General features: G+C 31.1%; 5 protein-coding genes across 10 annotated transcripts; 2 read left to right on the plus strand and 3 right to left on the minus strand.

The window, feature by feature from the left end:
• The first annotated feature begins 2,902 nt into the window (after window positions 1-2,902).
• LOC107890821 (MYB-like transcription factor ODO1) lies at window positions 2,903-4,349 on the plus strand. The gene is made up of 2 exons (XM_016815392.2): window positions 2,903-3,198; window positions 3,646-4,349. The coding sequence occupies exons 1-2, from the start codon at window positions 2,903-2,905 to the stop codon at window positions 4,064-4,066; spliced, it is 717 nt and encodes a 238-aa protein (XP_016670881.1). The 3' UTR covers window positions 4,067-4,349.
• A 2,243-nt stretch (window positions 4,350-6,592) lies between these two features.
• On the plus strand, window positions 6,593-8,414 carry LOC107890822 (40S ribosomal protein S20-2). Of its 2 annotated transcripts, none has more exons than XM_016815393.2 (4): window positions 6,593-6,748; window positions 7,235-7,370; window positions 7,479-7,592; window positions 7,995-8,414. In XM_016815393.2, exons 2-4 carry the CDS (start codon window positions 7,259-7,261, stop codon window positions 8,135-8,137), a joined length of 369 nt encoding a protein of 122 aa, XP_016670882.1. In that variant the 5' UTR covers window positions 6,593-6,748; window positions 7,235-7,258; the 3' UTR covers window positions 8,138-8,414. The 2 variants fall into 2 exon arrangements, with proteins under 2 accessions (XP_016670882.1, XP_016670883.1); XM_016815394.2 differs by having other exon boundaries at window positions 6,615-6,748; window positions 7,238-7,370.
• A 2,240-nt stretch (window positions 8,415-10,654) lies between these two features.
• Window positions 10,655-12,317, minus strand: LOC107890823 (40S ribosomal protein S13). Of its 2 annotated transcripts, none has more exons than XM_041101081.1 (5): window positions 12,158-12,317; window positions 11,993-12,065; window positions 11,765-11,903; window positions 11,440-11,626; window positions 10,655-11,314 (listed from the first exon to the last, which is right to left on the minus strand). In XM_041101081.1, coding segments are annotated over exons 1-5 (423 nt in total). In that variant the 5' UTR covers window positions 12,181-12,317; the 3' UTR covers window positions 10,655-11,313. The 2 variants fall into 2 exon arrangements, with proteins under 2 accessions (XP_040957015.1, XP_016670884.1); XM_016815395.2 differs by having other exon boundaries at window positions 10,655-10,929; window positions 12,158-12,316.
• Window positions 12,318-14,389: 2,072 nt separating this feature from the next.
• Window positions 14,390-19,905, minus strand: LOC107890824 (65-kDa microtubule-associated protein 3). 4 transcript variants are annotated; one of them, XM_016815398.2, is made up of 14 exons: window positions 19,619-19,825; window positions 18,463-18,545; window positions 18,091-18,297; window positions 17,753-18,004; window positions 17,448-17,657; window positions 17,201-17,356; window positions 16,949-17,102; window positions 16,704-16,855; window positions 16,512-16,599; window positions 16,263-16,336; window positions 15,923-15,997; window positions 15,524-15,788; window positions 14,903-14,988; window positions 14,390-14,806 (listed from the first exon to the last, which is right to left on the minus strand). In XM_016815398.2, exons 2-14 carry the CDS (start codon window positions 18,532-18,534, stop codon window positions 14,546-14,548), a joined length of 2,052 nt encoding a protein of 683 aa, XP_016670887.1. In that variant the 5' UTR covers window positions 18,535-18,545; window positions 19,619-19,825; the 3' UTR covers window positions 14,390-14,545. The 4 variants fall into 4 exon arrangements, with proteins under 4 accessions (XP_016670887.1, XP_016670885.1, XP_040957016.1 ...); XM_016815396.2 differs by having other exon boundaries at window positions 14,390-14,988; window positions 19,619-19,905; XM_041101082.1 differs by having other exon boundaries at window positions 14,390-14,988; window positions 19,404-19,620.
• A 4,250-nt stretch (window positions 19,906-24,155) lies between these two features.
• Window positions 24,156-27,510, minus strand: LOC107892478 (uncharacterized). Its single transcript, XM_016817555.2, has 7 exons — window positions 27,498-27,510; window positions 27,100-27,408; window positions 26,762-26,770; window positions 26,414-26,598; window positions 26,234-26,322; window positions 25,363-25,433; window positions 24,156-24,821 (listed from the first exon to the last, which is right to left on the minus strand). The coding sequence occupies exons 1-6, from the start codon at window positions 27,508-27,510 to the stop codon at window positions 25,379-25,381; spliced, it is 660 nt and encodes a 219-aa protein (XP_016673044.1). The 3' UTR covers window positions 24,156-24,821; window positions 25,363-25,378.
• Window positions 27,511-27,776: the final 266 nt, after the last annotated feature.

The raw sequence follows: 27,776 nt of genomic DNA on the forward strand, positions 1-27,776 counted from the left end.
CTCGAATAGTGAATAGTGAAATTGTAGTTAATGTTGTTTAAATGTGTTATACACATTAAGGATGTGGAATGGAGAGGAGGAGGAGGAAAATTGGAAGAACATATGAATTATTTGTGTATAATTGGCCATATGCTCGTTTATAATCGACAAACGATTGAAAAGAAATGATGTTTATAATTGTGCATTATTAGTTATGGATCATGTGAGAAAATAAAGTTTCATAGTATGTATGTATGGTATATTTGGTATATGATTTGGTATGAAGTAAGGTCATGAATGGTATATGGGGTAACTCATGTTGGTAATACAAATTGTGAATTATATTTGATATGTTATTGTTTTGTGTGATATTCGTAGGAAATGGATGTGGAAAGAAAATGAATACTAAATTCACACTGGAAGAGTAAAATGAGGAATGAGGATGATGAGTTGATTCGATGTTGTTATTTAAGCTTAAATGATGTTTGCTTTGCACTACTAAGAATTTTATAAATGTGTTAATGAATGGTAAAATCAATAAACGTTGAGTTAAATAGTGAATATGTATTAGTATTAAACTTAATGATATTGAATTGTACGTGAATTAAATGAAAGTTCCTAGTAATATGTTTTGAATTAAAAGAATTATTGTGGTACTGAAATGTATATTGGGTTGAGAAATTTATTTGAATTGTGAACATGAGAAATTATGAATTAAATGAAATGGAAAAGAAGCATTGAATTACATGAGTAAGTATTGGGTCTCGTAGGCCCTATTTGTTATAATTATAATATTTTGAGTTATAATGTGAAGATTTATAAAAGAATGTTAACAATTTGGAAAACCTTAATACGAATGAAAATTTGTTACTCGATTTAATACGTTACAAGTGTATGTATTCTAGTAATGCTTCGTACCCTATTCCGGTGTCGAATACGGGTAAGGGGTGTTACACAATGAGGGCGTTGCGAGAATGGGTGGGGGAGAATGTCACGGGCCGCAGTTCAAAACCCGTGACCATCACGCCAAATGCATCCAATTGAGGTCTATTGTTTAGATGGGGAACATTTAGCCCACGAGAACTGGCCCGATTCAAATAACTGTTGGAGAAACCTGTCAGATTGAAACCTGGTTGGCCTGATAATGAAGATATGACAATTTAGACTAATTTGGTAACTAATCTTAAAAGATTGAGGGAATCATATCTTGTAAAGATTAGATTTGATTTGATATGACATATCTTGTAAATCCCTAAAACAAAGGGATATGGTTAATCTCGTCCGTCGATGTAAATGTATCTTAACCGTCAGTTTTGGGGAGCTCAACTATAAATAGAGAACCTCTCCCTCATTTGTACGCACTCCATTCATTATTTCATTATTCTTTGTGAATAAGAGAATTGAGAGCTTTTACTCAAACACTTTGTGTGCGCTCTTTCTGTTGTTATTTGTAACTTCTTTTGGCATAAATCGCTTCCGCTCTTCAACTTGGTGCCTTAGAGGAGTTTTTAAGGAATCCTCACTTGAGTAAATGCTAACTTAGGCGAACGAATGGATCGCCTAAGGCCGCACAGATCGCGAGACGAAATGTCTAGCCCCGTGACACTAAGCCCCTCCCCTTCGGCCTCACACATATTTCCCCTTCTTTTCCGAGCATGATTCGCACTCTCTTATTTATTTGGTATTTTTTTAATTGAAAAGGAGCAAAAATACTAAAATATTTCTAACTTTTTTATTTAGGTAAACCGTTTTAAATTGATAACATCTTAATAAGCCTTACATTAGCTTACTTTTTTAAAGGTTATAAGTCTAAAAGAAAAAAAAGAAGAAATTAAGCCTTTTTACCCAAATAATCATTTTAATATTTAATTTATATTTAAATAAACTCTTAACCATAAATCAACATTTAATTTGAAATAAAAGTTTATTTAGGTATTACATGCTTAAATTCTCAGATTAAATTATTTTAACCTTAAAGTTTTTAAATATATTTTCTATTACTTGAGCTTAAATTATCTTTAAAAACTTAAGAGAATATGTGTTTAAATTTAAAAAATATTACGTTTTAAAAATATTTTTATTTAAAAAAACATTTAAGAGTGCATCGTGCTATTAAAAAATTGTTTAAAAATTAGAAACTTAGAATTTAAAAAAATAATTATTTACCTTAAATTTTTAAATAAAAATTATTAATGAAAATTGAAAGATAAATTATTTAATTGGTCACTCAATTTTTTAGATATTTTCGTTTTAATTACCGAAATAAAAATACTTACAACTTAGAGCTTATTTAATATATTTATGTTACAATAGTTAAACTTAAAATAAAAAATAATTAATATAAAATTTAAATACAAATGTAATATATGTATTAAATAACCATATATTATATTTTTACTTAAGATATGGCATATTTTTGTATTTTTCTATCAAATTCAAAATTATTGAACATGTTAATAAGGCTTTAATTTAGTTGGCCATCAAAGTTTGAGACTCACCATGACAATTAGATGGGTGGATCTTTGAGTTTCATCGTGTATGGTTGCTATATGTAGACTTAGACTAATTAGCTCAATTTATTGATTTTAGTTTAGATTGTGCTAGTTTTAAATTTATTTGTGTTATAATAGTTTGATTTTAGTGATTACTCAGATGATTTGTGTTGTAACAATTTGCTACTTATAATTATATTTAAAATTATACCAGTCGTAATGCTTTAAAAAAATATTAAATATATTATGGGTTGATTATTTTGATATTCATAGGAAACTAAATAGAAAAAGAAAGGCAGTGAGCACACGCGCGCAAGAAGACCGTGAGGCTGCTCAGGATTCCGAAATTAAAATATGATTTACCAAAAAAAAAATAAAAAGAGATGAAAATGATAGCATATAAAGGCGGGTGAGTAGGAGGAGAACTGGGCATGGTTGGAGTTGATTGGTGTAAGGTGAGAGGGATGGGGAGGCAGCCTTGTTGTGACAAGCTAGGGGTGAAGAAGGGTCCTTGGACAGCTGAGGAGGACAAAAAATTAGTGAATTTTATGCGCACTCACGGTTATTACTGCTGGCGGGCCGTCCCTAAGCTCGCCGGTCTCCGCCGCTGTGGCAAGAGTTGTCGACTCCGCTGGACAAATTACCTCCGGCCCGACTTGAAACGAGGTCTCCTCAATCATGATGAAGAGCAACTTGTTATTGATCTCCATGCGCGCCTTGGCAATAGGTTTCTTTTCCTCGATTGCTTTTTTTATTTGGAAGACCTGAAAAGCTACGTAACTGTATGGGCAATTCATAATTTCATTACTATTAATTTCACTTATTTATTTGGGTCCTATTACCCGATGATAATGATAACATATATAATATATACGTAACATATATAAAATAGTAGATACACGATCAATGTGGCCTTGGTTTCATCTTGCGCATACGTAACATAAATTATAGAGAATTGATTCCGAAAAAGAGAGAGTATAATTTAGATAAGATTTACAAAGTTAACAATTTCTATTAATTTTTATACTGCTTTTATTATGACATTTTAATTGAAGATATAGGTGTATTGGATTTAATTGCAATTTGCCATTTTTAAAGATGTTTTATATGTAAGTAAAAACAGTGTATTATATTTAAAAGAAATAACATTAAAATGGCATTGATTTTTCCTTAGGTGGTCCCAAATTGCAGCAAGATTGCCTGGAAGAACTGATAATGAGATCAAGAATTATTGGAACACCCATATAAAAAAGAAGCTTATTAAGATGGGGATCGATCCTGTCACACATGAGCCTTTACAAAAACCAGACACCCCTCAAAACAAGCCAAACCTTGATCCTAATCAACCAGAAAACTTGTCGAAAAGTTGTGCCCATGAATTCAGCCTTCCAACTGGGCCCGACGAATGGAGATCATCTTGGGAGTCCGATGATGACCCCTCGATCAACTTGATATGGCCAGAGGCATTTCTCCGTGACTTGTCGGAGAACTTCCATGGCACAGATTCTTGGTGGAAAGAATATAGTGAAATTGGGACATCTTCAAAGGAGGAGACCTGTTTTTCATGGTTGGTGGGGGATGCTGGTGAACAATGATGGGAACTTGGGATTTGGTGGTTTCAGTGAAATATTAGCAATGAATTTGCCTTGACATGGGTGGCAAGTTTTAGCATGCACCTAATAGGGACTGCCCTGCCTTTGTGCACGCCTGTGAACAATGAAAGGAGGCATTAGCTGTTCGTTAATGGACCTCATTAAGCTTTAATGTCCAGATTAATTATTTATGATTACAGGGGATCTTCTATAAATATTATTTCCCCCTTTTTTTTTCTTCTAAAATTCCAATTAATTTGAAATATGAATATTTATATTTGAAGTATATGTTCATAAATTTAAGGGTGTAGCCAGAGAAGGTTCTTGGTGGGTGCAAATATTATTCACCCCTCCATACACATGTTAAAAAATATTCTAATTAATATTTACTTTTAATAAATTTTAAATTTATTTATTAATTCAATTTATACAATTCATAAACACCCATCCCCAAAGTGAAAACTATCATGTGTTCAAACACGTTTGAAAAATTCTTACAACAAATGTAAAAATCACATCCATCAATATGAAGATGGTATTGATTTTTTTTACATTCATGAATCATAAAGAAATAAAAGGTTTTTTCATCCATACAATACAGAGGTCATCAAAGTAATAAACTCATTCTCACAAAGCGGAGAAATCAAGAAAGGGCCTGAAATCATATACTAAACAAAGTCTTTCCAGACTACTGAAAGAAGAATCATGCCGTCATTGTTTGAATTAGGCCTCCTCGTCAATAACCGAGAACAAAGAAAGACTCCAACATGTAACCTCGGCGTTATTAGTCATCAAGGTGATCAAAACTTTGACGTCATAGCAGTGGAAACAACCCTAAACCTCAAACAACAGTTGCCATCAACTCAAGAGACCAAGCCACAAAGGACTAAAGAAAATCAAATCTCCACGGGACCCAAAAGTCACAAGGCAAACAACATGATGAGCCATATGAAAGCCCACACATGGAATCAATCTTATAATTCCTAACAAAATCACCCTCTTCAAATTATTTTGATAAATCACCATTTTAGTCATAGATAAAAGAAAGATAATGCCACAATTTTTTGTTTCCTTTAAGATAATGCCCCAATTGAAGTAAGAATAGAATGGGAACAAAAGGAAATGATAGACTAGAAATGGTTGCAGGATATTTTCAAAAAGAAGAAGAAAAGAAATAAATGGTTGCAGGAAATATTGTTTGATGGCAAAATAGTTTCAACTTTCGTAGAAATCTAATTTGGGCTTCGGTTTTATTTATTAAGCATTAGGTTTGGATTTTCGATTTTATAATACTTGGATTAGGCTTCTATATATTTAAATTTTGTAAATATAAATATTGTATTTAAGTCGAAATATTTCTTTTCTAAAGTCCAGCCCGAATAAAAACAGGTCTAATCTTTTGTCAAAATTCAATTTTCAAGCTTTGCATTCTTCTTCAAGTTCTCTTATATTTTAAGTAAATTTGGATAGCCTAACCCTTAGACAATTCAAAAAAAAAAATTTATTGTAAAACTCATAGTTGATAAAATTGGATTGGTTGAATTGATAATCAATCCACATACCGACCTAAAAAAAGGTTGAACCGATTGAATTACAAATCACTCTTAATTGAGACAATAAAGCTGATTGAACTAATTAAATTAAAAATTAAAAATTATTTTATATTTTTATTTTATAAACTTTTAATAATTTATTTAATTGAAATAGAATAAATTTACAAATTTAATACCTTTCTGAGTATTTAAAAAGGACCAAACACTCTCTTGAAATGACACCTAAACGGCAAACGCTATGTTTAAACTAGAGTTGAGCATTCAATCGAATCTAGTGAAAAAATTTCAAGTTAATCGAGTTGACAAGTCCTATTTTATCATCCTAACTCAATTTGAAGTTTTTTTAAATCTAGTTGAGTAAAATGAAATTCGAGTCGAATCGAATAAAGTGCAATTGTTCGAATTAAATTAAAAAATTAAACATGTCAAATAAAAATCTTATAACAGTATAACTAATTCCATGTTAAAGCACATAAATTTGAAATTATATATATTTTATTTTTTTCAAAATTAAATAACAAAAAAATAAGATACTTTAGTACGATAAACTTGAATAATTAATTAACTTGTTTAGGTCCCAAAATTATTATTTTAGAAATTTTAAAAAATTTTAACTTTCTTCATATATAAATTCTGGAATTTTTATAAATATTTTGAATTTTTAAAAATGATTTTGAATATTTTTTTAAAATTTTTGTTAAGAGAAATACCAATTTGCTCATTTTCAAAATTGACAGAGAATAAAAGGGTATTTACGCCAATCTATTATTCAAGTTATTCGAATTATAAAATTCAACTTGATTCGAACTCGAAACTTGAATTACTTAATCAAATTAATTCTTATAACTCGATTTGATTAACTCGAAATATAATTTTTTTCAATTTTTTTCAAATTGAATTGAGTTTTGCTACACCAAATTTAACTTAATACCATCCAATATCTAAAAGACAAAAAAATTGATTCCGTCGTGGGTCAAGTATCTGCAACCCGACCCGGAGAGCAGCTTTTGCTCTCGAAAAACCTTAACCCTAATGATAAAGCACAAAGCACAGCAGCACCCCACCATTTCATTTCGAGAAAAAAAGCAGCAGAGGCCGCGGCTTTACACTTCCCTTCTCTCACCTCTTCCAGGTTTCTCCCTCGCTTTTCATATTTTCCTTCCTATGTTAAATCTGTATATATATATACATATATGAAAAGGCTTTCATTGCAATGGAGGCTCAGATTGTTTTTCTTCATCCTCCTGGTTTTTCTTTTTTGTTCTACTGTATTTAATGTTTTACCATCAGGTTTTGTGTTTTCGTTTTTCGAGTTTTTATCTTCAATCAAACCAGTAAAAGGATAAAAGGCTACTAATCTTAGCTTAGAACCTTTTCAATTCATGCAATACAAGGATCTCTGTTGCAGATAGATTTTTTTCCTACTTGTTTCAGATAATTTTGGCTTTTGAGTTATGTAAGAAATATGGGAAAGTTTTGTTCTTAGCTTGAAGTAGTTTGAATTTGGTGATTCAATCTCATGTTGTGATTCACACTCAATGGTTTTAAGATTTTAAACTTTGTGAATTAAGCTTTTGATGATAAATTTTGTTTGTTGTAATTCATTGTTCTGAACCAGAAGCCAGAAGTCAGTTTAGTAGCAATGGCGTATGCTGCGATGAAGCCTACCAAGCCGGGTTTGGAGGAGCCCCAAGAGCAGATTCACAAGATCCGGATCACTCTCTCCTCTAAGAATGTGAAAAACCTAGAAAAAGGTACAAATTTTTTTGTTTGATGAGAGTAGTATGGCTTCATTTATAATGGATATTGACTCAATTGATTATGGAATTCATTAGTTCAATGTGTTTCTGTTTGATCGGTAGTTTGTGCTGATTTGGTTCGCGGGGCAAAGGATAAGAGACTGAGGGTTAAGGGACCAGTAAGAATGCCCACCAAGGTTCTTCACATCACTACCAGGAAGTCTCCCTGTGGTGAAGGTATTTATTTGCCTTGCATCTGACTGACTCTGATGATTTATGATGCTTTTCTTAAATTATCCATGCTCAACGCATATTCAAACACATCTGATGATGTTGTATATGCTTGTCTACTACCATTTGAATTCTAGAACCATCCTTTTTTTTTATATTTTTTGGAACAATCTTTAAGGACTACCATTTGTTACACATTGTTTTGTTTGCCCTACATAATGGATTTTATACATGTGTTCTTTTTAATTGGATGCCCACTGGTTTACTGTTGAATATGATGTAGTTGTTTGGAACTATATCTTTTGATTGTGTATGTTAGCCATATAGCTAGCGTTTCGACATGCAGGCCTATCTAGTCAAGCATGCTAAGGGTTTCATGTAATGTGAGTAATTTGTTTGGCTTTGCAGGAACAAACACATGGGATCGGTTTGAGCTCCGTGTTCACAAGCGAGTTATTGACCTATTCAGCTCCCCTGACGTGGTGAAGCAGATCACATCTATCACCATTGAACCCGGTGTTGAGGTAGAAGTCACCATTGCAGATTCTTAAATGTGCCTTACTTTTGCTTTTTGGCCTCACATGGTTTTTAGTTTATTTGAAAGAGACTTTTGATTGATGTGACCTTCTTTGCTTGGATCAATCTCAAGCTTGGATGAATGTTGTAGGGTTTCTATAGTTGGTGTTTTTCCCATAATGGAATTAAAATTCTAATCTGTTGGGTGGCTTTATAGTTTCTTTCCTTTTTGTAACCTAAAGATTATGTTGCGATATTTTGATTTTATGCATTATTTGGCATTAAGGAATGAAATGAGTTGCTTTATGTTCATCCCTTGATTCAAAGATTAGTGAAGGACCCAAGTGTTCACTAACATCAGTGATCCATCTAAAAAGACTAGCTTGGGAAGACGAGGCTATCTGATAATGCTTTTCTCATTCTATGTGGATTCTCATCATTCCCCCCTCCACTGCATAAACAAAACTATATAAATATCCCGTCCAATAATGAAAATGGTCATTATCGTTATTGATTTATTATATTAACTACATTAATAGAGTTTTAGGTCAAATTATGTAGTTAATTTTTATTTTTTTCAAATTTTTTTCTTTTGAATTTTCTTTTATTTCTTTTTCTCACCAAAATATTTGCATCAAGAAGCAAAGGAGATATAACATAACGCTTTGGATCCATTGTCAAAATTTATATTTTTCTTCGCATCCAACTAAACCCCTATTTCCTCCATCAATGGATGGAACATTCTTGCTTATGGTATCAAATCCCCTCCTCCGTTGTCTTCCTCCCAGTTCCGCGTCACGGTTTTTCACACTCTCTTGACGGACCATATTATTTGGTCCATGGACACCCCAATCCATGGCACTTGGAGGCAGTCCTTGTACGGACTCTCCTACCCGGTTTTCACCACCATGGCCGAGAAGTTCAAGCCTTTTATACCCGCCTTGGATCTTTCCCTTCCCTCAAATTACGCTGTAGCCATGGTCCTTTCTTGTCTCTGCCATGGCTTCTCCACTAAAACCTTCGCTTCACGCTCTTCTTTGAACGAAAATCACCAACATGGTGGCTAGTCCCTTGGCTATGACTTACTTCATTCCCCAACATTTTTGGAGCTATTAATGGGAGGCCCATATAGGTCCCATACAGGCCCGTGGATTGAAACTTATCGGAATTTGATGAGTACTTTATATATGTAAATATGGGTATGATTCAATTTTGCTTCAAGTTGATGTTGATCAAAGAAAATTTATCTGGGAAGTTTGTGTTAAAAGCCCGTTGTATTTTAGAAATAGTTTGTTGGATAATGTGATCAATGTTAGAGGTCATCTCCAAACTTTGATTTTCATTTTAAATCAGTACTTAAATTTTAAAACATTCTAATTATATATTCAAATTATCAATATTATATCAATTAAGTTTTCTTATTGTGACGTAATTTTAAATAAAAAAAAGAAGTAAACCTGCAAACTTTTAAAATTTAAACCAAAAAATAAAGTGAAAAAAAATAGAGAATGAATGATAAAATTTTTATAAAAAATTTAAAAAACCTCAAAACCAATATTTTTACAACCACTTTTATATTATTCATTTTTTTTATCAAAATTTTCATTCAAAACTATGTCACATAAGATTTAACGTCTCATAACGGTTAAATGAACTACTTTTGTAATCAAAAGACCTTAATAGTTTGAGAATATAATTAGAACGTTTTAAAATTTACAGACTAATTTAAAATAAATATTATAAGTTAGAGATGTAAGATGCAATTAACAAATTTAAAAAAAACATATAAAGACCAAGACAAACAACCTCTTTAACTCATGTAAAAACATTATATTATAGGCATGAGAACTTAGTTTATCCTAAACAATTCCATTACCCTCACTAAATTATAAAAAAAAAAACCCCAGTAAACTCCACAATTGAAATTAATATGCCCAAGTTAACAACTCAGTCACCATATCATAATTCAATTTGATCTAAAATGAAAACCCCGCAGGTGAACAACTTAGTAACAATATTATAATAAATCAATAACATCACTAACTATAAAATTATTATTTTTGAATTCTGTAACTAAAAAACTTATGCAAACAGTGACCAAAAAATTCACACCATTATTCTAATGTCAGCAACTAACCTACTAACAACAATATTATAAAATTAAAAAAAAAATCAGATTATATTCAATTAGAGAGATTAAATCTTACATAGAAGGAAAAAACTAAAATCATAATGAAACTATTTTACTTCTTAACAAGTTTTTAATGTATGCATTTTCCAATTTTAGTCCATATATCAAACTTATATTTATACACTAAAATTATGTTAACAAATTAATACCATAAATTGTACAAACTAAGATAGTTTACAACAAATAATTTATACGTTCAACATAGCATGTCAGCACCTCGAAGGAGATGAAGGAGAAATTGTTTTAAAACCAAAGTCCATGTGAAGGTTTTGAACAGAACCGATGTTGAACACAAAAATGCCTCTTCAAACACCAACCCCTTCTCTTTCGAGAACCCTTATAGGAAAAGGGTGCACTAGGGTTTCAAAATTCAAAGATTTCTTGCTTAAAATTTCAAATGGACGAAAAGATAACAAGTAGAATCTCGTAAGTAAAACAAGTTTTCGACTTCCTTTTCCAAACATAACAAAAATTTTAACAGCTATAATTTAAGTCTTATATCAGGACATCTCACTAGAACAACAAAACACAATCTAGCTTCCATCGTAGCATCCACATCGAACCCGGATTCCCCCAAAATTGCACCACCCCACATGCCTAGCTTAAGCAACGAGAGTGCTGGCTGTTGTAGATTCGCTGCAAACCGAGATGTGGGAATCAATATTGCAACACAAAGCTTTGGAGAAAACATAATATATATACAGGCCAGATATATAGGAAGAAACATACATGGTAATAGATAACAAAGAATGGTACAAGAAATACAATTGAAACAAACGGAGGACAAATTAACATGTTTCTTATGATCTAATGCTATGGCCTTAGATATACAATGTGCAGAATATCCATTTTGTAATGACATTATGCAAAGTATGGTGATAACTCTTTAGGTTCAACCCTCTCACCATCATAACATACTACATTGAACACACCAAGCCAAGAATGGCATGAATGAAGGAATAGAGTAAACAACCCCAGTTCAGAAACTGGACATAGATTGCAAGAAGGCTCAGCGTGTGACCTAGAGAGGATATAAAGAACAATTGAACCCAAATAAACAAGAGCAGAAGAAATCACTATATATCAAACAATCGCTATGTCAATATCAACACAACGAGGGAAAATAGGAAGAGATTAGAGACGTACTATTTCCAGACAGGGGGAAGCTTCTTTGTTTTCTTGTAGTAGCGAGCAAGCCTGTGAATCCGGCTCTCAACAAGGATCAACCTGAACTTGGAATCCTTATCCTTCCTGTTTCTCTCCAAATGCTTTCGGATGGCAACCGCCTTCTTGATAAGGTGATACAAATCCTCCGGAATTTCAGGGGCCAGACCTTAACATGAAAACAATAAATTCAACAGCAACCCAGTGTTTCAATCTTAGCATAAAAAATGAAAATTTGCAGCCACCAGAGACAAGAAATAAAAAAAGAGTGAATCATAAGATCCAAGGGGGAAGAAGAATATAATACCGTGAGCCTTGAGGATACGCAAGATCTTGCTGCCAGTAACGCTCCTAACTTGAGCAATACCATGAGAATCACGGAGAATGACACCAATCTGAGATGGGGTCAAGCCCTTCTTTGCAAACTTGCAAATGTTTTCCTCAACCTGAATACATTATTAACATTGAACCATTAGAAAACATCCATGGGCATTTCATTAATCAAGGAAACAGAAAAGGGCTTTCAAGTATTCACATCTTGAGACGAGATCTTGAGCCAGCTTGGCGGGGTCCTCTTGTAAGGCAGAGCTGAGGCTGAAATACCCTTACTGAAAAAAAAAAATAAAGGAAATGTTAACAATGTACAGAAAACACACACACACATATAGATAGGAAGGAACAGGGAGGAGGAGGAGGATACCCGCGACTGTGCATACGACCCATGGTGGCTGCGGCAGCGGCGGTGAGGCTTCTCTCTTTCCCGCTACTGTTACTACGTACAAGGCAGGCGCACGACTAACCCTAGCTTCCACCCTTCTTATCACTTTTATATGGCGTTTTTCTGTCTTTAGGGTTTTTATCAAAATTTTAATTAGTTTTTCAAATAATGTTTTTTAAATTATTATAATTAGCTTCTAATTGGTTTCTTTTTATTTTTTGTTTTTCGTTGAATATAATTAAAATATATTAATTTATTTAATAATTAAATTATTTGTACAATTTTTTTTTGTAAAAGAATTTGTCTCATATTTAAATTTTGTTTCATAAACCATTTAAAAATTAAACCAAATAAAAATTAATATTTTCACTAGTTTAATTTTAAGTATGTTTAACAAGTTATAATAAAAAATAAATTATAGAATTTAACAATAAAAATGTAAAAATTGATAAATAGATAATGAATTATTTATCAATTAATGTAAAAAAATTCAATATTTTATTTTATTTCTTTTAATATTAGTTCTTAAATACTTTACTTTAAAACTTTTAAAATTTATATTTATCAAATAAACTAATTATATTTCGTATTTAATTTTAACTTAAATTTAATACTTAATTACTTAATTTTTTAATACTAATTACTAAATTATTGTGTTATAAGTAAAATGATAAAGTGCTTATTATTAAGCATTTGCTTGAATCTTTGTGTATTACATTTTTAGTTGTTTTATTTAAATATTTCATATAAAAATAGTAAAAGGCGAAAGTATCATTGTATTAATATTGAATTCTTTATTAAAATATGTTTTTAAATAATTTCGTAAATAAATCGGTGTCAAGTTAAATTGCGACACCAACTCAATTAGAAAATTACAGAAGTCTAATATAGTTTTGCTTCATGTATTAATGCAAAAGCAATATTATTCAAACGGTTAAAATATGTCTTAAGCCCATGTACTATTCGGAAATTTGGAATTTAATTCTCATACTTTTATTCTTACAAACTTAGTCATTTTACTTTTATTATTTCAAAATTCACATTCAACTGTTATTAATGTTAAACTTATTTTGTTAAATTAAGTTCATTACAACCAATGCGGCATTGAGGGGGGCTGACAAGGGCCCTAACCCCCTAAAATGTAAAATTTCACTTTTGAGTTTTAAATTTTACAATATTTTGATTTAATCTTTTAAAAATTAAAAATATATAAGCTGCTAAAATTGCGAAATTACATTTCAGTGTTAAAAAAGTACACTTTATTCCAACCTTGTAGGAATTTTTTTTAACTTCACCTCTAATTATAAAAAACACGGTTAGTGAGGGAATTTTTATTTATTTATTTCAAAATGTGTATTAAAAGACATATAAGAGAGGAGATTGGAAGGAACAAACAGTGAAAACTAAGTTCCATGTTGTTTGGGTTACAAGGAGAAGTAAAGCTAAATGAACATTTTTAGTAAGCCTGCAAAAGACGTAGATGTGAAGACATTTAAGAGGAAATTAGTTCATTTGGATTGTTTATTATTGTCTTGGCACAACCTATAGAGTTTTTAAATTGACGAATTTTGACTTGTTATGGTTTTTGTTTTCTTTTAAAATTCTGATGGTAGAAGAGTTTATCCTTGAGAGCTACTACTTGGAGACTATAAATAGGGCTGGCCATACAGCTTCATGCTTTTTTATTATTTCTATTTGAGTTTCTTTTTCACAATAACTCTTCAGAAGAAGTTTTTCATTTCTGGATTTGTCAAAGATCAACTTGAAAAGGTTGTATGCCATCATTTCAACCAGATTGCCTTTAGAGAAACAACCTGTTGGGGGACCAATTATCCATCTCTTCTTCTTCTTTTATTTCTCTTCCTCTAAATAATTATCATCATCATCATCATCATCTCTTTTTGTTCAAATTTTGTTTTCTTCGTTCTTGTTCTTTCAATTTCATTTTATTGATGTATTTGCTTGCCATTTCTAATTAGATTTGTGGCTATAAGTTTATCTCTTCCTTTGGTTCATCATTATCCAAAAGGCCATGCTATTTTTCTATTCTATTTTATTATCCTTATCTTATTAGTATTTCCTTTGCTGTTTTCTTTCGGACTAATAAAATGAGATTGGATTATGGTTAGATTTAATTAGACAAGAACCAAAGTCAGAAAGCAGCCAAATAATTACTGTAACCTTTAAGACTGGATAAAAAATTGTACCAAAAAAGAAGGGAAAACAAGGTATTTTCTTTTAATAAAAGCTTGCAATTCGTCCACGTTCAGGCTCGCAGTTATACATTCACAGCAGAACAGTCAAAATTATAAACATCAAAGAGAGTGAAATTTTTAAAAAAATCAAGTAATAAGAAGGTTTCTGAAGCTTTCATACTTGTATCATTGATGGAATTTGTTTATCCGAATGCATCAAAGCAAGTCTCTTTTCTTCAAATGACTGTTCCATCTCTTCATGAGTTTCTTCGACTAGTGAAGTTTGTAACGTTGGAGGTGGTGTTATGTCTGTCTGCATTTGAACTGACGCTGTTGAATGCATTGCCTTTGGCTTCCTATTCTCTTCGTCGACTGAAGAAATCGTCTTCAAGGGAGTCATGGTGTTGTTGGATGGATCGTTGGTCGGAATTGTTTTCTGTAAAGTTTTACTTTCACCGTTATCTTCTAGCTTGTTTGTCATATTGGCTTTTGATGATACTGGGAGAGAGATGGGCGAGAATGGCTTACGAACCAGTGGTGATTCTATTTCATTAGTGTTTATGCCGTTTGATGGGTGCTTTCGAAAGGGAGCATCGGCAATGTCCTGGCCTCTCTTAACTGCAAATAGTGAAAGTGTCAGGCTTTAATACCTAAAAGAATGAACAAATTTTGAAAGAACCGAAGGTGCTTTAGTAGTTGGTACAAATTTTGATTGTTGGTTACAGTTGAGATTAGGACTGCTAATTTTGAACATGGCACAATTACATGACTATAAAGTATGGGACAAATATACAAACATATCACTATATATTTAACACAAATTATTATTAACATGCCATATTTTATATAAAAATATACAACCTTCAATATCAGCTATTGAGTCAAACCGTGAAATGAATCTATAAATCGGTATCACTATATATTTAACACAAATTTTTATTAACATGCCATATTTTATATAAAAATATACAACCTTCAATACCAGCTATTGAGTCAAACCGTGAAATGAATCTATAAATCGGTTTTGGGTATATAAAATTCTTCCAATGTTTGACACATGAACACAATTATAACACAAATATGACACATGAATACATGGTCTAAGTCTAGTTGAGATGTTCTTGATTGTAACAAGCATGGACAGAGAACTTACAAGCTGGGGAAGCTGGAATGGCGTCATTTTGTAACATAAACTCAGTTTTCTTATTAGAACGTGTTTGAGAAATCCTCGGGGAATTAACTGAATCGAGTTTATGAGCTTGAAGCATTGGTCCTCCCAAGGCGACTTTTTTAGTGCTTGGAACTCCAGTACACTGCTTGGAACCCTTTTTTGCACTCTGCGGCTTTGGTGGGCTTTGTTTTGCGCCATAGAGTACCTCTTGCTCCGCTATTAGTTGTCCCTGAAGTCTCTTCTGGTCCTGAACAACAAAAATGACTAAAGATCAATTTCAACTAGGGAAATGTCCCCATTTGCATATCGTCTAGGTTCTTAAATCGGTAGAACATTATTAACATGTGCACCATGATTAGGGAATAAGTTTAGTTATCTTACCCGCAACCTACGTCGTTCTTGCTCTTTCTCCTCTCGTAAATTAGCATAATCTTCAAGCATTGAAAGAACAGGAGTCTAGATAGTGTAGAACGGGTCAGTTGACAGAGTTTGGAATTTGTCTATAGTTTTCTTGTCATAATTGTGTTTGATATTTTAAACAAACTCTGAGCTGTTAATAATTTGTATCGTATAGAATATAGATTTCAATATTTTTTATATTCACATCATGTCTATGTTTCTATATCGTCGTCTAATTTTGCTAGGTCTACAGTTGGATACCAAAAGTGCAAGCAAATATGGAACATAAAGACCCAAGGGGGTAAGTTATTAGAGTACGCACACCATCATACAAAAATTCAGTCCCTCTCTCCTCTTCCCATGCCATAATCTTTGAAGTCAAAGCCTCCACCCTTCCTGCATTAATATGATATAACAAAGCTTCAGCACTGTGTTAACTAATTCTGCTCCAAACAGGTAGGAAACAGAAACACTTTGCAAGAAGCCTCAAAAATTTGGGATTGATGATGTGAAATCTTAACAACAAAACCAAATTTATTTCTCAACCAGTTATCTTAAATGTACCATATACCTGGAAGTTTATTAACCAAGGAACGAGCTTTCTCAGCGCGCTTCAGTGTAAGATGAGTACCTCTTCCGGCATTATATCGGTTTTCATCCTATGGAATAACATAAAATGAAGCAACGTTACCATCTTAGGAATTTATAAAAAAAAAAAAAAAAAAAGAACCTCTGAAGGGATGGCAAAAAGTAAAACGTTCACCCTGTTATATTCCTCAAGCCAAGATTCCTCCTCACATGCTGCCAACCATTTCTCAACCTTCTCAAGTATTTCTTTTCTGCTAAAAGCTTCCTCTTTAACCTTGGCAATTTGAAGTTCAATTTGTTCTAGTATAGTTGCAGCATCAATCACTCCTGATTAAAGAAAGTAAGAATGACACTCACTAGGAAAAAGTGGTGCAATAAGTACAAATGGTATGATGACAGTGATATATCATTAGCATGTACCTGAGTCAATAGCTTCAATTGCATCTTCTAATTGAGTGTCTGGAATCAAGTGCGCCTTTGTAGAGATCTCCTTTAGCTCTGCTCTCTTCTTGAGAATGATCTCTTTCATTTTGCTCGACTTTAAGTCTTCCAATCTAGAAACTTCTTCCTCAACCTGCACAGCATAGCATATTTATTTCTCTGTTAATCCAGAGTAAAGAATTTATATAGTTGAAGTTCAGCTAAACTGGCCTTTAAACATCCATCACTTACATAGTTGATAAAATCGTCAGAGAGAGTGTTGGGTTCAGTAATTTCATGCTCTGAAGCAGCTACATTGCATGTAACATTCTGAAACTTCTGTTGCTCCTCAATCGGTGTATCCATCAGATTCCACAACTCCAACATGGTAGTTGCAAGATCTTGTAGCTGTAAAGGGTCAAACGATCACTATTATAATCAAAGAGAAGGGAGAGGCCCCGGATTTTGCGGTATGCAAAATACTAAAGGTCATTTTTACCCTTTCCATCCTCTGTATCTTAACTTCCCGCAACTTATTTATTTCTGTTCCCAGCTGCTCGAGTGTATTATTGCTAATGCTCCTCGATCCTTCAGAGTCACCTAAACTAGGATGGATCTCGGTAGCTGTAAGCTTGAAATCCATACCCATCACTGAGCAGAGTGAGTTCAATGTGTTAAGGTGGTCCTGAACCTGCTTCAGACGATTACTCTGCACAAGAGAAAGATCAGTCAGAGAGCAAAAGATAAGCATGAGTTTTCATAAGGTGGAAACAATAAAGAATTGGGAAAAGAAAAAAAGTTGACCTTCTCTTTCAGAAGTTCATGCAGCTGTCTATGCAATTCTTCAAGCCTCATTAAGGATAAATCAGTTTCATCCACAACCGTTTCCGAGGAAACTGATTCGGTGGATCCATTTATCTCATTTCTGATCATTTCTATTTGGTCCAGGACGTCTATGAAATGATTTCTTCTTTCTTCCTTCCTTTTCTTCATCTCCTCCACTTGTGAAAGCATTTTCCTGAGCTCTTCCTTCAAGCTGCCAATGTTTTGATCTGACTGAAAAAGTGAACCATAAAATAAGTAAATAGTTCAATCTAATTGGAAACTATTCATCTAGGGTTCATTATCCTTTCGTTCCTGACCTGCCTAATATGCACTGGCCTCTCCCCCATTGCTGAACAGATGGCAGCCAGTTCGGCTTCAGAATCAGCAATTGTCTGTCTTATATGGGCTTTGGAGTGATTTGCCTGATCTACCTTTCTTCTGTATACCTCCACACACTCTCGTTCAAGCTCAAGCAGCATTTCATCTCTGTCAGCATCTGTCTCCCCAACTTCTTCCCAGATTATCTAATTTTGTTTTTCAAGGAACCGTGAAAGCATAAATATTCGATTAGTGTTCAATTTTTTAGAATAGAAGCAGAAAGATGCATATTTTAACTGGGAATTAACTTGTCAAGAGGGACAAAAATAAAAGATTTTAAGGTATCTTTTGTGTGGAACGATCCGCAATACCTGAAGTTCATTTAGAAGGGCTCTACAGGTTGTTTCCACTTGAACAAGTGGATCAATTCGCTGAGTAGACATGTTAATAATTCCTGACAAAACCAGTATCTTCAAATCAGAAATCATACACAGTAATGAAAGCCAGGAGACTAAAAATGGAAAACTGAAAGTTCGGCTGATATATAAAAGTGTGAAAAATGGCCAATACTGGTTCAGGTCAAGTTTATCAGTAAGAATGAGAGCAAGAACAATGAAACAACAGAAAGAAAAAAAAATTGCATTCACCAAGTATATAAGCTGAAGCTTTAAGCTTGCATTGGGACATGAAAATGGATAATTATTGTTTTCCTGACTCGAATTCGTAGCATGTAATAACTTTGTTCTGGACTACTATAAGTTGAAATTAAAGAATCTGTCAATAACAACAGTATCCAAATTCGATATAATGGTTGTTTTAAGACATTCTGTTACCATTTTAGGCAAATACACAGTATACAGGGATCTGGATTTCCATAGTTTTCTTTTTCTAAATTAAGCATTAAACTAGGAATTGATTACAAATGAATATTCGGATGAACATGCCAAGGAAAAGGGAAAGAAAATGGCATGGGATCCATGACGATAAGATAACCTAGTTTCATCCATCAACTAACACAATTCCATCAACATCTCATTATAAAAATCAATTGTAAGCTCCATGGCTTTAAAGTTTCAAGGACCTTGTTTACCAGTCAATAACAAAATTTTTATCTTATTCTAGAATATTCAGTGAATAATCACCAACAAAAATCAAAATTAAGAACATTATTACAAGAATTAGCCTCCATTTTCAGCTCTCCTCATGTTTTTTTTCCCTTTTGTTTTCTAAATTTGATCGTCAGCCAATATTTCAAGAAATCAATTCCAACGTAAAGATTAATGGAAACAGTTTTATCAATGAGCATGTTTACCTCTCAACAACACACACTAAATCATGATCTTATATTAAAATTTTAAGTTACAGAGCACCAACTATTTCAGGATGAGCAATTACAAGAACTCTCCATTTTGACGAAGAACGAAAAACATGAAATATAAACTTTAAGCTCTCCTCGTCAGCCAAGCAAATTAAGAATTTGAAGGAAAACAGAAAAGAAAAAGAAAAGGTGCAGAGATGAAGATAAACCTGAAGAAAAAGAGAATGAGACGAACAGTTTTGTTTTGTTTTGTTTTGTTTTAAATATTGCTTCTCTCAAAAGCTTTGTGTTTGTTTGGTATGAAAGAAAGAAATAAAAAATGGGTTAGAAATGAGAAATGCAAGGCGTACAGAAAAATACGCGAGAATTAGAGGTTTGATGTGGTTTCTGATTTGCAACAAAAATTATGAGATCAAAGGTTGATAGAAAGGGAGAGATTGTGTGCTGTGCAGGCGTTTATGGAAAATGGACCGTTAGAATGCACCTGTTCGTTACGGATTTGTTTTCAAGGGTCCGATATTAGCTATAGTTAAGAAATTTAAATTTGATTTTATTATTTTAAGAAATTATTATGTGTATTTATTTGATGAAATATAATTATTAAATACTATATTTATAAAAATATTATATAAAAAAGGTAGCAAAATTAAGAGTTTAGGGATTTTAATGTTTCGGGGTTTTATTTATTTATTTCATATTTAGATTATTTTTATATATTTTATATAGAAATATAAAATAAAATAAAATCATCAATATTACTATTTATTTTTAATAGAGAATTTTTGTAGTAGATTCTAATTTGAGTATTATCTAATTAACTTGTAACATCAATTTATTCAAGTATTGAATTAGTGTTTTAGTTAAGGTATTCAGTACTATGGGTATAGATGAGACATTAGTAATCGCAAACTACTCGAGTTCAACTCTAAAAAAATTTAAACTCAGTTCGGTAATTATCGAGTCGAGCTTGAGCTCAAGCCAATCAAACTATACATGAATTATAGCTTAATGTGTAATTGTATATATGAACTTTAATTTTTTTTTTATAATTTTATACATAAAATTTTGATTTGATCAAATTCTTATAAATTACTAATACAATTATATATAAAACAACGGGGTTTTTTAAATTTTTTATGAATTCGGGTAGGGTCAAGCCTAAAAACCCTTACCTAGGCCTAACAAATTTTTTAAACAAGTCTTATATTTTATCCAAACTTATTTTTCAGACCTATGATTTTACTCAAATCTTTTTACTTTCCAGACAGACTAAATCGCACAGCCCATTTAAGTCTAGGGTCATCAAGCCGATCTCATCATTTTCGCACTACACATTTTATTCTTGCTTTATGTATCCTAAACTTTTAGGAGTAATAGTCCTGTACGTTGAAGTTGCTTTATTTGGGTAGGCACAATTGTAAAATAAGTTTATTCTTTTTGTACTTTTTTGAATTATACAATTTAAAATTTAGATTCAAGCAATCTTAATTAAATAATTGTATAAAAAATTAACTAATTAATAAAAGATAAAATATTATAAAAAAATATTTTATAATAGAATTTTTATTCTTTTGAATTATACAATTGAGATTAACATAAAAGAATAATTAAATATTAATAATAAATATTTTTAGATTAATTATTAGTTTATTAGCATCATGGTTACATATAATTATGGTTAAAATGTATCAATATAAATAATATTTAATACTTAAATATTGTCATTTCCGTACCATCTAAAAAATAGAATATTATTAACATTGATAAGCAATACATTTTATACCTAAAATTAATATTGGTAATGTAACTAATTTATTTATGTAGATTTTACAGACATGTCCATCTTTTAAACATATATATCTTCAATTACTTAAATTTTGATTTCAAATTATTTATTTTTGAATGTTATATAATTTATGATTTTAAAATATTTATTTTTGAATATTATATGTTTTAATTATTTTAATAATTATTACTTACATTAGTTACATGATCTAAAAAATATTTTATCAGATAAAAATATATATGCATATTTAAGTGCAAGGTACCTAAAATCTAGGATATATAAATACTGTCTTAACTTGGTGGAGAATACAATAAGTAATTAATAATTTGTATGTTTTGAATAATTTATTAAAAACTGTAATTAATGTTAATAATATTATGAAAATGAAATCTGTTGTTGAATTTATAATAGTATAAATTATTTTATATTGAAATAATTTTATTTTTATTTTAAAATATAAAAAAATTTACCAATAAATGTTAGATACAATAATAAAATATATGACACTCTTAAGATTATTGCTACCAAATTTGCCTAAAAAAGGGAAGAAACACAAAATCAACCTTGAACGATGTTCACATCATCAACAACATCGTTATCAATTAGATTTATTAATAATAATGTTATAAAAATAAATATGTCAAAGATAAAAAAAAATTAAAATTTCTAACATAGTAAAAGTGATTAAATCTATATAATACCTTGAATGTTATTATAATAAAGAAAAATAGGGTGATAACAAACATGTCAATATTTAGTATTACGAAGATAATAAAACCAAACGTTAAACATTGATGTATTGTCCAAACCAACATTTAATTAAGTTTAAGACAAACCTTGTCCGCATTTAACCAAGCATTCTAAATTTAAAGACGGGTATGGATTTGGAAATTGTTTTAAGTATTGTAGTGCGCACAATGATCTGGAATACAACTCAAAGTCTACTGTAAAATTATCATCTCATTGGAGTGGGTGTTGGGTATTTTTCTAACACGAATATATTTATTTTTAATGTTTTTTTTTTGTTATACCATGATTATACTTGCAAGCAAATACACGTGTCAAAGTAAAAGCATGTTTAAAATTCAAAGTTGACTTCAAAGCCTACGTGATGTGTGCGTGCGTGACAATAAATTATTTTTAAATTATAAATAAATTTGGAAATTATATATTGACAAAAGCTAGAGTGTAAGCATTGTGCGGGATTTGAATTGGGGGGAGCGTCCTGTGTCTATGAGTTTTGTTTACTATTTGTCTGCTCCAAATTATAATATGCCAAAAGGTTATTTCTAGGCTGTCTTCTCCCCACCCACAAAATGGAAACAAATGGACCGTCTGTAGTTATATAAGGCTTCAAGCTTCATTTAAATTTAAATTTTTGAAATTTAGCTTCGATTCTATCAATTGAGATAAAAATCAATTTTTAAATTTATTCATTTATTAGAATCATTTATTTTAAGTTCTATGGCCAAATAATAAAATGTCAAAAATGATAAAAGTTCTACTAATTATAAAAGTATTTACTGAAATTTAATGTCTTTATTAATTTCTTTATAATAAGAAAGTTCGATTTGGATCGTATCTTATCTTATTAAATATTATAACGTAACTAATTTAATTAGTGTCATGAATTAAATTAATTCGATTAAAAATAAATATTATTATAGTGTCATTAATTATATATTTATCATATTTTCCTGTCTAGCAAACAATTTTCAATTATTAAGTATTTTTGTGATGTGCAAATCTGTCATCAAGCATATTCACACTAAGGGTGCGTTTGGTTCGCTGTATTGGATTAGAGGTGTATTGGATTGGAGGTGTATTGGATTAGAGGTGTAATAGCAAATCAACTGTTTGGTTGAATGTAATGGAATAGAGGCGTAATAGTAATCTTGTGTTTGGTTGAATGAAATAGAGGTGTAATAGCATAATGGAAAAAACTAAAATGACTAGAATACCCTTAGCATAAATTTGTAGAATACCCTTAGCATAAATTTGTTTTAGTAAATTATTATTGTTATTGTTATTTAAATTTTAATAAGATTATTATTATCAATAATAAATATTTTAATCATATTTAAACATAATTATTATTAAATCTATTTTAATTAAAATATATAATTTAATAAAATTCTTAATAATTAGCAGAAATTTGTTTTGGTAAATTATTATTGTTATTGTTATTTAAATTTTAATAAGATTATTAATATCAATAATAAATAATTTAATCATATTTAAACATAATTATTATTAAATATATTATAATTAAAATATATAATTTAATAAAATTCTTAATAATTAATATTCTTATATGAATTTACTCAAATCATAATATAGATAATTTAACATAATTATTATTAAATATATTATAATTAAAATATATAATTTAATAAAATTCTTAATAATCAATATTCTTATATGAATTTACTAAAATCATAATATATGATACTATAAAATATAATTTGAAATAATTAATATTAAAAATATTTCCACAGGTATATTATGAATAAAAGCATAATCATTAATGTAATTCACAAAGGCTTTTACTTAAGAATATGGATCATGTATAAGAATGTACCATAGGAATTCTCTTTTGTTTCAAAAAAAAAAAAACTTCACATATCATTAGAAAAAAACTTAATATTAAATATTCTTATATGAATTTTCTAAAATCATAATATATAATACTATAAAATATAATTTAACATAATTATTATTAAATATAATTTAAAAAATATATATAATTTAATAAAATTCTTAATATTAAATATTCTTATATGAATTTAATAAAATCATAATATATAATACTATATAATATAGATTAATAATGTAGATACTTGCTAAGAAAACATGGATTAAACAAATGTCATGCATAGGCTTCTTCCAAAAAATTTTCTATGAACAATCATATAGGCATAAAGCAACCATGGTAAACTATGAAAAAAAAAAGATCTGTATGTTATCAAGCAGCAAATCTGTGTTTGTAATTACTAATATGTATTCAAAATAATAATGTATTTTCCATTTGTCAAAATTTGTGGTAAAGATCTAAGTTCTGCTCTAACACCTCCACCTCCACTTGAAACTCAAATCTTTCTTCTTTTTCCAACCCTCTAAACCCCACCCCACTATAAAGATTATTTCTGCAACGTAAAGAATCAAAGACAAATCAGTTTCCGATGTGAAGAAGAAACTGTAAACTTCAAGTTAGGTGAGAAATCCTTCTTAGCTCAGTATCAGCAAATTTTATGACATTCTGCCTTACCACAAGCCAATAGCCTTCCACCAGATGCCTCCTACTCCAAGCCAGATTATAATATTCACCACCGATATCAGGAAACCATAACCCCACCATTTTGCTAGTGGTACATAGCCCGCCCATAGAATACAGGTGCGGATCCAATTCCATAATGAGTAATGCCTCCCATTAGGTTGGAGAGGAATGATAGAACAAGGGCTCCCTAATACGATGGAGTGCCCAAAGCAGTAGCCACAGACAAGAAGGCTGTAAACATGGCACCAATATGAGCAGCTCCACTGGCAAAGAAGTAATGCGAGTAGAAATAGAGAAGAACCAGAATGCCAAATGACATTTGCCATGAAAGACCTAATCCACCTACGACCTGTAAAAATGAGCAGATCATTGACATGAAAGGCAATTCCAAACATCTGAATTTTTAATTTCCATCAGACCTGTGCTACAAGCTTCGTAAAAAAGGTTCCTAGTGTGATTGCCAAAGCAGAAGCATTGAATACAACAGTGTCAGAACAACTTAGCCTAAAAGAAAAGGAACATCCTAGGGCATTGTTTAATAAGACTCAAATGGACACGCCAAAGTAATATGAAAATATTAATAGAACATGAAAACAGAACTAGAGAGAGCCAAATAATCATACTGACTAGATCTATATATTACAATGTAGAGCACAAGTATTTCAATAGTTTGCATTATTTAAGACAAGATATAAATAGCCAATGGTATTCTGGTTTTTCCTTTCTATTTTCCTTTTGAGAAAACATGTGATTCCAACTATTTCCAGAAAAAGCAAAGCACCGCATGTAGATTATGGTGATGGCTCTTTGGTGATTCCATAAAAAGTTTTAGTAAAATTGGACATGGCAGAGAGAAAATAAGACGAAAGTACAAGGAAAACAGGACAAACCTTAACAACGGTTTGACTAAAGCATGAGATGAGACCATATTTGTTCAAATACCCAGCCATAGCGATGAGTTCTGCATGCATATTCAAGAGAAGTTGAATGAGTTAGTAGCTCATAAGAAATAAAAGTAGAGTCGCTCAAAAGAAATGTCTCATCCATACATAGAGCAAAAGAAATGGAGGCAGAGAAAATAAAGCACTTCGCCATAGTTTTTAAGTTTAGAAATGTATTACAAATAAATGGAAACAAGCAAACATAAAATCAAATCTAGTCACTTAAATTACAATAAAACAGATGGGAATTATGAGTATAATCATATGACTAGATATTGCAAAATGACAAAAATAAAAGTATGGTACAATAAGCAAAAGTTGAAACCTAATTTTAAACATCAAATATTTTGTCTCATATCCAACACATTAGCACAACGGATTAACAAAAGGCATTAGCTTTCCATTTTGCACTATCACACATTTTCCATAGAGGGAAAAAAGAATAGGGGGAAATTTCAGAACTTGATTGTAACTAAAAAGCATTCCAACATTTGTTATCCCCGTTACATATGAAGAATATAGAACAAGTGCAAGTGACCATAAATAGCTATGCATTTCAATGCATTTCAATGCCCAATTAGATAACCAACAATAAAAAGCCCATGTTTGACTGAAATTGAGAACATCATAAGTGAAACATCATAAGTTTAGGTTTTAGGTGGCTTGTTGCTTAGCGGGTGAAGCACCAAAAGAGGCATCAATGTGGATCACAATCTTTTAGAATTACTTTCTTCTAACTAGAAAAAAAAGGTCTTTCTACTGATAAATCACACAAAATCCTCAATATCACCAGCAACATTCTACATTAAGATCATCTTACCCACATTCCCAGTTGAATTCTCCTTCACAATACATACCAAAAGCTTCAAGAATTACTGCTAAAAGAGCAGTCAATATCTTGATTATCATCTGTTAAGGAAGCATACAAATCTATTAAAAAAGGAAACCAACAATAAAAAAAATTAAGTATTTCATTTTCTTCAAGCTAAAGAGAACTTACATATTGAACAATGCTGAACTTGACAACTTGGTAAAACCATCGACCAAGTTTCCATGGTTTTAGGACATATTTCATAGGAAATGAGTGCTTAATAGTTCCTTTTTCACAACTGTGTCCCAATAGTGGAGTTTTAGAATTTGCACGTCCCAGTCTTCTCATGAAAGCAATTGTCCTCTCTTCCCCACCTTAAAGCAGAAATTGAAGGAAATATTCCAAAAAGAAAATAAATTTTCTCAACATCAGCCACAACTATAAACAATATTAACGCCGAAAATGAAGAGCATTAGAAAATAAAAGAGAGAAGAACAACGCAAAATGAAATAAACATAATTTAGGTTGAAGATTCACCTTCTCCCTCTGGTTGATCGAGAAGCACGATCCAGGAAAAAGGAAGAAACAACAAGAAATAAGAAACTCTTCCACCAGAATCCAAACCTCTCAAAATCCTAAACTCTCTGTTTCAATTTCTAAGAGAGAAAAACTACAAGAAATACTAAAATTAAAGCTACGTCAACAATGGAATCATAATATAGAAAATTAAATATCTGAATTAAGTAAAAAGAGAGAGAAAAATCTAAAGGAGAGACAAATAAGGGGGCAATGTTGAAGACAATGTTGAAAAATCTAAAGGAGAGAAAAATTAAAACAGAGAAAGCCGAAGACAAAGTTGAAGCAAAGATTCATACCTGAAATCGGCCTCCGATGAAGACAATGTTGAGGATTTGTTATGAAAGCAGAAGAAATGAGGACAGAGCAATACCGATGGAAGAAGAAGCAGAAATCTATGAGGGCAAAAAAAGAAACGAAAATAAGAAATGGGTAAGGATTCTCAAATCGGTGTTGGAGGGGGGTATTAGCTATTACGGGACCGGGTGTATTAGGGAAGGAACAGATTTGGGACGTAATGGGAATACAACCAACCAAACAACAGATTAAGGGAGGATTAAGTGGAGCCCACCGATTAGCCAATACACCCAACCAAATATGGTGTAAGTCTTGAATTCAAATTTAAATAACCCGTCATTTAAGCAAAAGAAAATTTTAAAAAATAAAAATAAAGTTCCAAGACAACTGTATTAGATACATAGTAGTCCCATGATGGATGTATCATTCTTAATTCAAACAGACAAGACTCGATTTACTATTCCATATTGATAAAAAATATATATTTATATATATTATATTTTTAAAAATAAACAAGCTATTAAGTTGATCCGACTATCTGATTGAGTTTAAACAAGAAATTTAAAATTTTCTTTTCATAATTCTGAACTAGAATTGTTGCACTTAACTACGTGGATAAATTTAAAAATAATATTTATTTGTTTTAAATATTCATGATTAATGATGATATGAATAATCT

The sequence above is a fragment of the Gossypium hirsutum genome, chromosome D09 (genome assembly GCF_007990345.1).
Source record: "Gossypium hirsutum isolate 1008001.06 chromosome D09, Gossypium_hirsutum_v2.1, whole genome shotgun sequence".
Taxonomy (NCBI): domain Eukaryota; kingdom Viridiplantae; phylum Streptophyta; class Magnoliopsida; order Malvales; family Malvaceae; genus Gossypium; species Gossypium hirsutum.

What these genes read in the sequence shown, in the direction of transcription:
- LOC107890821 (XM_016815392.2), top strand. Translation starts at nt 2,903, where the DNA reads ATGGTTGGAGTTGATTGGTGTAAGGTGAGAGGGATGGGGAGGCAGCCT. An exon ending in CATGCGCGCCTTGGCAATAG is followed by an intron (nt 3,199 to 3,645) that starts GTTTCTTTTCCT and finishes ATTTTTCCTTAG; the next exon opens with GTGGTCCCAAATTGCAGCAA.
- LOC107890822 (XM_016815393.2), top strand. Translation starts at nt 7,259, where the DNA reads ATGGCGTATGCTGCGATGAAGCCTACCAAGCCGGGTTTGGAGGAGCCC. An exon ending in TGTGAAAAACCTAGAAAAAG is followed by an intron (nt 7,371 to 7,478) that starts GTACAAATTTTT and finishes TTTGATCGGTAG; the next exon opens with TTTGTGCTGATTTGGTTCGC. An exon ending in GAAGTCTCCCTGTGGTGAAG is followed by an intron (nt 7,593 to 7,994) that starts GTATTTATTTGC and finishes TTGGCTTTGCAG; the next exon opens with GAACAAACACATGGGATCGG.
- LOC107890823 (XM_016815395.2), bottom strand. Translation starts at nt 12,180, where the DNA reads ATGGGTCGTATGCACAGTCGCGG. An exon ending in TCAAGATCTCGTCTCAAGAT is followed by an intron (nt 11,904 to 11,992) that starts GTGAATACTTGA and finishes TAATGTATTCAG; the next exon opens with GTTGAGGAAAACATTTGCAA. An exon ending in CTTCCCCCTGTCTGGAAATA is followed by an intron (nt 10,930 to 11,439) that starts GTACGTCTCTAA and finishes CTCGGTTTGCAG; the next exon opens with CGAATCTACAACAGCCAGCA.
- LOC107890824 (XM_016815396.2), bottom strand. Translation starts at nt 18,534, where the DNA reads ATGTCTACTCAGCGAATTGATCCACTTGTTCAAGTGGAAACAACCTGT. An exon ending in ATGAACTTCTGAAAGAGAAG is followed by an intron (nt 17,658 to 17,752) that starts GTCAACTTTTTT and finishes TCTCTTGTGCAG; the next exon opens with AGTAATCGTCTGAAGCAGGT. An exon ending in AGATACAGAGGATGGAAAGG is followed by an intron (nt 17,357 to 17,447) that starts GTAAAAATGACC and finishes GACCCTTTACAG; the next exon opens with CTACAAGATCTTGCAACTAC.
- LOC107892478 (XM_016817555.2), bottom strand. An exon ending in AGTTCAGCATTGTTCAATAT is followed by an intron (nt 26,323 to 26,413) that starts GTAAGTTCTCTT and finishes CTTCCTTAACAG; the next exon opens with ATGATAATCAAGATATTGAC. An exon ending in GAATTCAACTGGGAATGTGG is followed by an intron (nt 25,434 to 26,233) that starts GTAAGATGATCT and finishes ATATGCATGCAG; the next exon opens with AACTCATCGCTATGGCTGGG.